Here is a 12,421-nt window from a genome sequence, read left to right on the forward strand (position 1 = left end):
TTTTTTATTACTATGATTACATTATCATGCGAATTCACGCTTCGTGTTTAAACGGCTCGGAGCGATGGGGATTCGTTGCGGCGACGTCGCGAGATCGTGAGGAGTTGGTGACAGCTGGGGGGGGGGGGGGGGGTGGGGGGGCGGATAGGTGTATATCCAGCAGTGAATTGATCATGGCCGTTCCCTCCATCCATCCGGTACATCCATATTCTCCGTCTGCCTGTCCATCCATCAATTTGTCAAGTCACGTGTGCTTCCACTTTATCTGTCCGTCCATTAGTCAGTGAGTCTGATTATTCGTACGCCTGTCTGCCTGTCTGCCCGTCCATGCATCCAGTGTCCATCTGTTTGTCCACCAATCCCCCTGCCCGTGGTATCCAGGTGTCTTGGACTCGTCTCTCACACCTGTGGCTGAATGCCCCGCTCTCTCTCCGAACGCAGATCTTCTCCACAATACAGGTTTCTTTTGGGGGGTTAGATCGCGTAAAGATAAATGTGTCAGTAAACCCGCCACCACGCGACACTGCCAAAGAGTAAGAATTGTCGCGTAAACAGAACGTGCCAATTGGCTGTGTCGGGTGGTGGCGGGCTTAACGGCACATTTTTATTTACGCGATCTAACCCCCCCCAAAAAACTTTTATTATGGATAAATAATATTTGGTCGCGAAAGCCTGCACATTAAACACATCTTGATTTAGGTCGTTTTTTTTTCTCCAAAACTATCGCAACATCCGAGATATTTGTTTTTAATGTTTTGGTTCTTGTTTTTGTCGTTGTTGTCTGTTCCACAATGCACGGATGGATGGACTTAGAAGTCGCCGACACGAACAGACGGACAGACATACGGGTGGACGGATGAACGTACGGACATACGGATAAACGGACGCATCGATGGACGGTCGGACATACGAACACACCCGTGAACGGACAGACGGATGGATGTGTTCAGACGGACAGAGGCGAGCGGATGGACAGATGCAACGATGGGCAGACGGGAAGTTTTCGTCCGCCGTGCGTTCCCCCCCACCCCAATTCCTTCCTCCGTCCCCGGCCACCTTTGTCTCCCCCGGCCCCCCCTCTCCCCCGGCGCGTGCCAGTTCCTCCCGGGGCGTGTGTGCGTGCTGCGCCTGCTCGAGTCGCTGCTCCGCTGGCTCGAGGCGCTGCCCCCGCGGCGTCGCGTCACCGCGCTCGAACTCGAGCGACTCCTCGACGGCAGCCACGCCGTGAGCACACGCACAGACACGGGGGGGGGGGGGGCAGACACGGGGGGGGGCAGACAGGCAGAGACACGGGGAGACAATATGGGACGCAGGGAGACACGAGGAGACACCAATAGGCAGAGACACGCAGAGACATAGGGAGACACGGGGGGATACAGGGAGACACGGGGAGAGACCACTGGGCATAGACACGGACAGAGATACCAGGATAGACACGGGGAGAGATACGGGAAGAGACACGGGCGGAGACACGGGAAGACACCGGGAGACACGGGGAGAGATACCAGGAGAGATACGGGAAGAGCCACGGGGAGAGAGCCACGGGCAGAGCGACTCGGAGAGAGGGACCGTCACGTGGCCACACAGCTGCAGACACGCACACCCCTGCGCGAGACAAATGCACGCCGGGCTAGACGCGTCGCCGTTTGGTCGTGGGCAGCAGGAAGGCGGCGACCTCCTGCCGGACGTGGCCACGTGGGTGGGGTGCCAGGGCTCGGGCCCGCGGCACGGAGGGCTCCCGTGCGCGCTCTGGGGCCTCTTCCACGTGCTTGCCACCTCCGCAGCCATCGCCAACGACTCCCTCGTCGCCACGGGGGACGGTGAGCGGCAGGCCGCGGCGTTACCGCCGCCGTCGTCCTCGTCGTCGTTATGATCATGATGTCATCGTCGTTATGATCATGACATCATCGGCATCGTCGTTATGATATCATCGTCGTTATGATCATGATATCATCGTCGGCGTCGTCGTTATGATCATGATATCGTCGGCGTCGTCGTTATGATCATATAATCGTAATGATCATATCATCATCTTCTTTGGGCCTTTCGGTAAAGTCACGTAGATAGGTTCAAAGACGACGACGATGATGATATGATCATAAAGATGATGACAACGATGATACGATCAAAGCAAATGTTGTTGTTTTCTTTGAACCTATGTACGTGCCTTTACCGAAAGACCCAAATAATATGAATCCTGGCAGTCATGAAAGCGTTAATTCATATCATCATCTTATGATCATATCGTCATCATCATCATCATGATGTCATCGTCGTCGTCATCATCATCATTGTTATGATCGTATCATCATCGCCGTCGGGCAGCAATATTTCATGACAATCGGAAAACCCGACCCTCCCATAATCCTACTGGACATCTATGAAAAAGAGCTTTATTGCTCATCGGATTCCTCCAGTATATATTTGTGTAAACATTCTGATTCCGAATCCCTTGCCGAGAATTTAGGTTGCGTTCATCGTCATCGCTGTCGTCATAGTCACTGACATCATCATCGTCATCGTCATCATCGTCATCGTCGTCATAATTGTCTTCGTCGTGATGTCAGTATCGTCAGCAGTTCGGTTCGTCGTTTACATCATCGTTATAACCAAGATTAGAATCATCACGATGAACATAATCATGATGATCATAATCATCATCATCTGCGATCACCAGCATTGTCACCATCAGCATGTGTGCCCCCAATTCATTTGGTGCATCGGCAAAACCGGAGTGATGGATGGATGTTAAAAATAGCAAGCAGAATTTTGGACGCTTTTTTTCCAACAATTTTGTTCAACATAAAAAAAATAATCGACAATTTTTTTCGACATTTTTTTTCTATACATTTTTTCCAAATTTTGTTTCACTTGGCGCTTTTTTCTGCCCACGTGTCCACTTCATTCGAGTGTCGCTGTCCGCTGGGTGGTGGAGGGCCATTGCTCAATATCGACATTGTACCCACACGACGATCTCACCCATTTCGTGGTTCGTTGTCACTTCTCAAATGAAATTAGTCGACGGTCAGAGACTCTTCTGGGCTCATGGCATACTCTTCTGTGTTGTGTGTCTGTGTGTGCGTTTATGTGTGTGCGTTCGTGTGCGTGTGTGTGTGTGCGTGCAGTCTTTCCGAGGCCCTTGTCTGCAGAAATAGGTTAATGTGAGATCACATTAAGGACGTGAGCAGCAAAGTGCATTGCTTATCTCCGCGAGATTTCATGACAATCGGAAAACCCGACCCTCCCATAATCCCTTGCCAAGACGACATCACCACCACCACCACCAATACCACCACCGTCACCGCCACCACATCTGCCATCACCACCACCAATACCAACACTGTCACCACCACCAATACCACCACAACCAATACCACTAACGCCACCACCATCTTTGCCATCACCACCACCACAAATACCACCGCCACCGCCTCTGCCATCACCAACACCAATACCACCACCATCACCGCCACCACATCTGCCATCACCACCACCACAAATACCATCGCCACCACATCTGCCATCACCACCACCAATACCACCACTGTCACCGCCACCACCACCACCACCTCTGCCATCACCACCACCACAAATACCATCGCCACCACCTCTGCCATCACCACCACCAATACCACTACCAATACCACTACCGTCGCCGCCACCACCACCACCACATCCGTGCGCGTCTTCCAATGTGTCCTTGTTGCCTCTACGCGATGCCTCACCCGTGACCTCCTGCGTGACCCCCCCCCCCCCGGCGCCCCGGCGTGCAGCCCCTGCGTGGGACCCGCTGGAGGTGCTGCGCGCCGTGCGGGGCTACGTGGCGCACTTCTTCTCGTGCCGGACGTGCGCCCTCCACTTCGACGCGGCGGTGCGCCAGGGCGCAGCGGCGGTGCGCGACGCCGACGCCGCCGCGTTGTGGCTGTGGCGGCAGCACAACCACGTCAACGCGCGCCTCGCCGGTACAACCGAACTCGCCACACTTGCCGCATTTGCCGATACAACTGCACTCGCCACACTCTCTACACTCACCACACTCGCCGCACTCACCACACCCACCGCACTCACCGGTACAACCACACTCGCCGCACACCCACCACACTCACTGGTACAACCACACTCGCCACCAGCACAAACTCTCACACTCTCACACACTCTCTCACTCTCACACTCTCACACTCTCACACAATCTCCACACACTCTCCACACACTCTCCACACACTCTCACACTCTCCACAGACTCTCACACTCTCTCACACTCTCACACACTCTCACACTCTCACACACTCTCACACTCTCACACACTCTCACACTCTCTCTCACACTCTCACACTCTCACACTCTCTCACACTCTCACACTCTCACACACTCTCACACTCTCACACTCTCTCACTCTCACACTCTCACACTCTCTCACTCTCACACTCTCTCTCACACTCTCACACTCTCTCACTCTCTCACACTCTCACACTCTCTCACACTCTCACACTCTCACACACTCTCACACTCTCTCACTCTCACACTCTCACACTCTCACACACTCTCACACTCTCACTCTCTCACACTCTCACACTCTCACTCTCTCACACTCTCACACTCTCACACTCTCTCACACTCTCACACTCTCACTCTCTCACACTCTCACACTCTCACACACTCTCACACTCTCACTCTCTCACACTCTCACACTCTCACTCTCTCACACTCTCACACTCTCACACACTCTCACACTCTCACTCTCTCACACTCTCACACTCTCACACACTCTCACACTCTCACTCTCTCACACTCTCACACTCTCACACTCTCACACTCTCACACTCTCTCACTCTCACACTCTCACACTCTCACACTCTCACACACTCTCCACACACTCTCCACACACTCTCACACTCTCTCATACTCTCTCACACTCTCACACTCTCACACACTCTCACACTCTCTCTCACACTCTCACACTCTCTCTCACACTCTCATACTCTCTCACACTCTCACACTCTCACACACTCTCACACTCTCTCTCACACTCTCACACTCTCTCTCACACTCTCACACTCTCTCTCACACTCTCACACTCTCTCACACACTCTCACACTCTCTCTCACACTCTCACACTCTCACACACTCTCACACTCTCTCTCACACTCTCACACACTCTCACACTCTCTCACTCTCACACTCTCCACAGACTTTCACACTCTCACACTCTCCACCCACTCACACACTCTCTCACTCTCACACTCTCCACACACTCTCCACACACTCTCACACTCTCCACAGACTCTCACACTCTCTCATACTCTCTCACACTCTCACACTCTCCACCCACTCTCTCACTCTCACACTCTCACACTCACTCTCATACTCTCTCACACTCTCACACTCTCTCTCACACTCTCACACTCTCTCTCACACTCTCACACTCTCTCATACTCTCTCACACTCTCACACTCTCACACTCTCTCTCACACTCTCACACTCTCTCTCACACTCTCACACTCTCTCTCACACTCTCACACTCTCTCTCACACTCTCACACTCTCTCACACACTCTCACACTCTCTCTCACACTCTCACACTCTCTCTCACACTCTCACACTCTCACACACTCTCACACTCTCTCTCTCACTCTCACTCTCACACTCTCACACTCTCACACTCTCACACACTCTCCACACACTCTCTCTCACACTCTCACACTCTCTCTCACACTCTCACACTCTCACACACTCTCACACTCTCTCTCACACTCTCACACTCTCACACACTCTCACACTCTCTCTCTCACTCTCACACTCTCACACTCTCACACTCTCACACACTCTCCACACACTCTCCACACACTCTCACACTCTCCACAGACTCTCACACTCTCTCATACTCTCTCACACTCTCACACTCTCACACACTCTCGCACTCTCTCTCACACTCTCACACACTCACACACTCTCACACTCTCACACACTCTCACACACTCTCACACTCTCTCTCACTTTCCGCATGCACGCGCGTGCCCACTCTCGCCCACCGCCCATCAATTAAACGGCGGCCACGTGGCTCTGCCTGCCGCCGCAGGTCTAAATCTAAATTCGAATCAAATTAAGCGCCAATTTTACTGCGCCGAGATCTGGCGGGCAATCCGCGGATTGCCGGCGGTTCGAGCCGCGCCTTCGCGCATTTGAACACGGCCGCCTCGTGGAGCCGCGCGTTAGGACGCGGGGTCCTCCTCATAAGTGGAATTTTATAGGCAATTAATTTGCGCCGTTAGGATCGCCGCGATGAGTTATTGCTCGCGGTAGCGACTAACGAGGGGAAGGAGGGGGGAGTTGGTGAGCGGTTGGACGGGCGGTTTTTGGGAGATGGTGAGGACGGAGAGAGTGGGGGGTGAGGAAGGGGTGGGGAGAGCGAGGGAGGGAGGAGCTGGCGTGAGAGGACAGGGCTGTGGGGGGTGGTGATGGGGGAGCCAGACTGCGGGAGTCATCATCACCAGAACTTGTTAATCAGTTCACCGTAATCATGAGTTCATCAATTATTATTATAATTCATCATGACTCTCACTTGACTGCTAATTTATCATCACCATCCTTGCACTATCAATCAGGTAATCATTATCACCATCATACTCATCATTTCTTAATTGCCTCTCACTTCTCTGCTCGTTAATTTATCATCATAATCATCGAGCATCACCACCAGCATCATGGGCCCTCGCTATCCCATTAATCAAACCACCGATATCACCACCACCACCAACACCACCACCAACATCACCACCACCACCAACATCACCACCACCACCACCAACACCACCAACACCACCAACACCACCACCAACGCCACCAACACCACCACCACCACCAACACCACCACCACCACCAACACCACCACCAACATCACCCACAACACCACCACCAACACCACTACCACCAACACCACCACCACCACCACCACCAACATCACCCACAACACCACCACCAACACCACTACCATCACCACCACCAACACCACCGCCATCACCCGGCCACCAACCAAGCAGAAGAGTGAACGTCAACGCAGGCATCGAGCTCGGGCTGCTTGGGCAGCGGTGACTCCGCTAAGTGGAGGCCGGGCGCAGTCACCCCGCGGATTTACCGGCGCTGTCACCCGAGGCTCCGTGCGCCTCCGGGGAAGCCCGCCATGTCGTTATTCATCTCCCCAAAGACAAAGATCCCCCGTGTAGCATCAACAGAGTGTTGGGACAAGTGCCGTTAGCGAGGAGCACCTGCGGCACACGAGGGGGCACCGCGCCCGGCCGCATTTGTCCTCAGTGGGGGATGTTTACGCACCGCGCCAGGTACTCGTTTTGAGGCTGAGTCGACCTAGGGGAGGCCCAGGACCGGTTCAGAGAATCATCACCGGTGTTGGCCGTGAGCGTGATTCGAACTCGGGCGGCTGGATTCGATAGCGCAGCGTAGCCGCTAACCGCCGCACCCACCGCTCCCCCGCACAAAACCGGCCCAACGTTCGTTCGTCACGCGACGACTTCGTTCATTGGCCACGTCGGGTGGCGGAGGGGCTTGACGACGCGCCCGTTCCGCGCCGCTCCCGCCGCAGGCTCGCGCGCGGACGACCCGGCCTTCCCCAAGGCCCCGTGGCCCCCGGCGGCCCTCTGCCCCGAGTGCCGCGTGTCGCTGGGCGACACGCGCTGGGCCTGGGACGAGGCGTCCGTGCTGCACTTCCTCAAGCGCCACTTCTCGGCCGACAACGTCGCCCTCGACTTCCTCTCCCCGCCGTGCGCCTCCGAGTTCGCCGGCGACACGGAGCGGCCCCCGGCGCCGCAGGGCCACCGCGACCGCGGGGTCGCCGACGCCGACGACGACGCCGCCGGGGACGTCGCGGCGCCTCCTCCGGCGCGTCGGGAAGACCCCATGGTCGACCTGGACGCCTTCGAAGAGCTGCAGCTGCAGCGGTGGAGGACGCAAGGGGCGGCGGCGGCGGCGGTGGAGGGCGACGTGGGACGGCGGGCGGCCCGGACGATGCCGACCGTGACGACGGCGGCGGCGGTGGAGGAGGCGGAGGAGGCGGAGCGGTGGCGACGCGCGGGCGGGTCTCGCCCCGCCGTGCGAGCCGGCGACTTCTCGGCGGTGGACGCGGGGCTGTGCGCGCTGCTCTACGCCTGCTCCTCGCTCTGCCTGCTCGCCGTCTACTCGTGCCTGCGACGCAGGGTCAGGGGCACGGAGGGCGCCAGGGGCAGGAGGACGGCGGCTGGGGGGGCCTTGGGTCACTGACGCCGCAAGTGGGGGGCGGGGGGGGGGGGTGCACGTGGCGCGAGTCCGCGTGTATGTGTGCAGGTGTGTGTGTGTGTGTATGCGTGTGTGCGTGTGTGTTTGAATCGTTCAGGCCGATCTACTGCTTGGGGCTTAGCCCGACTGGGTCACAGTGTGAGGGACCTTGCAGAGCCTTGAAAGATATCGACGCAGTCCCCATCATCGGCGAGCTCCTCCGGCAGGCGAGAAGGCTGCGTTGCCTGGGTCACGTAGCCCGCGTGCCACCGCGTGCCCGCGTGGCCGGCCACCGCGTGCCCAAGTAGCTTCTGTTTGGCCAGATAGAGAGGGCTAAATTGGAGGTACAGAAGGATGCCCGGAGCTCAGTGGATCGGCCTCTGTGGAGGAGGCTCGTGATGGACGCTGCTACTGCACAGTTGGAGGCAGTTGCCCTCCAGCAACAGCGGAGGGCAGAGGAGCGACGCTCACAACAACGAGCGGAGCGCCTAAAATGCATCAAGTTGGCACAGCGAGAAGCACGTGGGGTGCATCTTCCAGTCATCTCGGTCAGCCTCCACCTGTAGACTCCGCCACGCCTGTCGACTCCGTAGACGTTACACCCACAACTGGTGTTCACTGGTTAGTTGACTTCCTGTACTTAAATCAACCGAGAGCCCATTGAGATCCGTTAATCTGGCTTCAAGTAAGCGAATTAAACGCTGTGCAGGTTTGACAATGGAACTGCAGGCAGTTTTTATTGTTTACTAAATGTAGGGTTCGGGCCACGGGTACTTAGAGATCGACACTGAAGCTACTGCCCTTGAGCGCCATCACCATCGTGAGCCTTGGTCTATCCACGGCTGGATGGCCTCACCGCTCCCTCTGCAAGTCTCGCCCTCTCACTCCTGCACGCAAACTTATTATCATCAATCAATGTCATTCATTGGTCGATCCCACTGCTGGATAAAGATCTTACCACGTTGGTGGGGGGGGGGGGGGTAATTGACCATACTTCACCATGCTGGGTCATTGCGAGGTTATTGTTGGACTCCTCCCGATCACAATTAGGCAGCTCGTTTCTGGCCACGTGGTTTAGGGCCTAAATAAATAATGAACCGGTTAATCCCGAGACGTGACCGAGCAAAACCGGTTTTTCCAGGAAGTCGTGCTCAAGGTAACGCCTGCACCTGGAGACGAGGTGAACCTATGCGGCCATAGTCCTCGGCTCAGTGGAAAGTGGTTTTAGTATTTACCCCCCCACACCACCTCCTCAATCCACGTGCAGACATTATCACTGTTGATGCTGTGCATTGGACATCTGTCGCTAATTCATTGATTGCTATTAAACAGCAACGAGTTGAATTACAAAAATGTGAAATGTTATCGCGCGGTGTGGGACGTGCGTGTTCTGGTGTGTGCGTGTGTGTGTGTTCTTGTGACTTGGAGAGACAAAGGCGGCCGGGCGTGGTGCTGGCCACTCACCGCACTTGCCCCAACAGTATATTAAATCTTGATTTGAAACTTGCGTGACTGCAGGCATCCATACTCTTTGGTTCTTTCGGTGAAGTCACGTGGGTAGAAAATAAATAAAGCACGACGTTTCGGGCGCAACACAAGCGTCTGTCATCAGGTGGGAAAATCTTTTGATGGACGCTTGTGTTGCGCCCGAAACGTCGTGATTTATTTTAGTCCATTAAAGGCTACGCGGGGGAATCTTTGTCTCTTTGTCATGCGTTGTACAAGACAAAGTATGCGTCTCTGTGCGCATTGTGGGGAGACAAAGGCGGCCGGTTGTAATTTGGCCACACCCATGTGTTTATTCACCACTTCCATCCGCGCCTCTTCCCCGCACCGCGCACTCGTCTCATCAGTCACAGTGTTGGTGAGTCCACGAGCTCTGACCCCGAGTAGCCACAATGAGTAAAAGACAAACGTCGCTGGAGAGCTGCTTTGAAAAGGGGGAAAGACCCAATGATGACCCCCCCCCCGCTTCCGGTCCGTGAAAAAAATGTCTTTCACGGAAACCGGTCCCTGGTGCCAACAAGTTTGGGGACCGCTGCGCTCCGCGACCGCTCCCCCGCGTCCACACGGACTCGCGTCCACACGGACTCGCGTCCACACGGACTCGTGAACTCCACAACAAAATAATCGACGCCGGCTGAAGCCGCGCAAAGGGAGCGGTTGCGTCAGCCCGTCAGGCGGTGACTCGAAGTGGCGCCTACCCCGGTGGGTGCCTACCCCGGTGGGTGCCCACACCGTTGGGTACCTACCCCGTTGGGTGCCTACCCCGGTGGGTACCTACCCCGTTGGGTACCTACCCCGGTGGGTGTCCACCCCGGTGGGTGCCTACCCCGGTGGGTGCCTACCCCGGTGGGTGGTGTCTCAACACGCCGCCTGAGCCCCCCCACCCGAGGCGCGGCCGCGTGTAACGGAGTGGAGGGTCGAGTATTTGGTTCCGAAGTTTGGGATTTAGGGCCCCGTACGAAATTGCCGTGTACATGACCACATGGCTCTCTCTAGAGAGAGAGGGGTGAGAGGGGTGGGCGGGGGGGTAGGAGAGAGGGGTGGGCGGGGAGAGGGGAGTGCGGGGGGGAGAGGTGAGAGGGGTGGGCGGGGGGGGGGTAGAGTTCAGAGGAGTGGGCGGGGGGGGGTAGAGTTGAGAGGGGTGGGCGGGGGGGAGGTGAGAGGGTTGGGCGAGGGGGGGGAGGTGCCCACGTGTGGAGTCGAGTCCATGGGCCAGGACAACTTGGACGAGTCGCCACCTTGGCTAGCAGCGGAGCCATCCTCGTTCCCGAGTGGTCTCTGTGCGGCTCAATGAGAGGGAACGATTTCGTCACCCCACTCCATGTCACGCAATTCGTTTTGATATCTACGGGACCCTTTTTGCCAGTCGCAAAATGATGGGAAAAATAAGAACAGGCTCTACACTTGCTGGCAATCAACAGCTTAACACCTCCTGTTCCATACTCTTTGATTCTTTCGATAAAGTCACGTAGGTAGAAACATAATAAATCACGACGTTTCGATCGCAACACAAGCAATCGTCATCAGGTGAGACAACTGACGTTTCATTGCCAGAAAGGGTGAAGCCTATTCTTATTTTTATGAACATTTTTATACTGGCAAAAAGGTCCCGTATATATGACTGCTCAAGCCGAGTGATTATCACTGTGATAATGCATTGTGATTGAATTTGGTTTAATTAGATAATTATGGCAATGATCGATTATATTGCACCTTTGCGAATAACATTGTGTGGCCTTACAAAGAGTACGTATGCAGTACACGACGTTTCGGTCAATGACCTTTTCATGGCACATTCGAGCTCTTCGCCACTGGTATTGGTCGTGGGCGAGAATCGAACTCGGGTGGTTCTGTTCGCAGCACAGTGCGCTAACCGCTGCGCCACCGCTCGCTCCCCTCCCCAACGTCATAACAGACGCCACCTCATCCACTCATCACCATCATCACCACTGTGATGACTCACCTCATCACACGGGCACTCCTGATGATCTCACTCTGTGCGCCTCGCAGCCTCATCCCTTACGAGCACAGACAACGCAGACTCCGCTGTCGTCAGTAACGCTGCCTGTCTGCCAAGGGAACCGTGCAATAATCGACGTTACATGCAATGGACCTTACCACGTAGCGCGTGTTTTGAGGAAGCGCCATTGCCAGAAACGTCGTCTTGAATATGTATATTGTTTACCTGTTAGGCCACGGTGTTATTGACGAATTTGTCGAGTGGATGTTTTTGTTGTGGTTGTTGTTGTTGTTGTTGGTTGTGCACCACTGCTCACGTAGCAGCGGCAGCAGCATTACGCACAACATTTGTTTTCAATTTGCGGAGGAGTGAGTGCAGGGAGAGAGACGGGGGAGAGACGGCTTACAATCTGGGGTCAATCCGGGTGGCGTTATCCATCAAGATCCGACCACTACCTCTCTCGTCTGCCATTTGAAGAGCAACGGGCAAAACGTGAAATGATTAGCCCGCGTTGTGTATTACTCGATGTAGTTGGCGTCCAACTGGGACCCGCGTCTCGCTGACAGGACCCTGATGAGCCACCGAATGTCGAAACCGGTCCCGAGTTTTTGCTTCTAACTGAATCAAGGCTGCTGATAAGATGCCGCGTGCCTGATGGGTCGTGCAGAAAACCAACACAGACACACGCGCACAC

At 55.4% G+C, this 12,421-nt stretch overlaps 1 protein-coding gene across 1 annotated transcript in view; it reads left to right on the forward strand.

Moving 5' to 3' along the window:
- Positions 1 to 8,267, forward strand: part of LOC144724195 (sulfhydryl oxidase 1-like) — a 29,894-nt gene extending 21,627 nt beyond the window's left edge. The window contains exons 7-11 of the mRNA XM_078603111.1: positions 1,099 to 1,224; positions 1,661 to 1,820; positions 3,774 to 3,962; positions 7,594 to 7,986; positions 8,107 to 8,267. Of these exons, the coding sequence (XP_078459237.1) occupies positions 1,099 to 1,224; positions 1,661 to 1,820; positions 3,774 to 3,962; positions 7,594 to 7,986; positions 8,107 to 8,267 (1,029 nt within the window). The remainder of the gene's footprint in view (positions 1 to 1,098; positions 1,225 to 1,660; positions 1,821 to 3,773; positions 3,963 to 7,593; positions 7,987 to 8,106) is intronic.
- Positions 8,268 to 12,421: the final 4,154 nt, after the last annotated feature.

Source organism: Lampetra planeri, chromosome 20 (assembly GCF_965212315.1).
Source record: "Lampetra planeri chromosome 20, kcLamPlan1.2.h2, whole genome shotgun sequence".
In the NCBI taxonomy this organism is placed as follows: domain Eukaryota; kingdom Metazoa; phylum Chordata; class Hyperoartia; order Petromyzontiformes; family Petromyzontidae; genus Lampetra; species Lampetra planeri.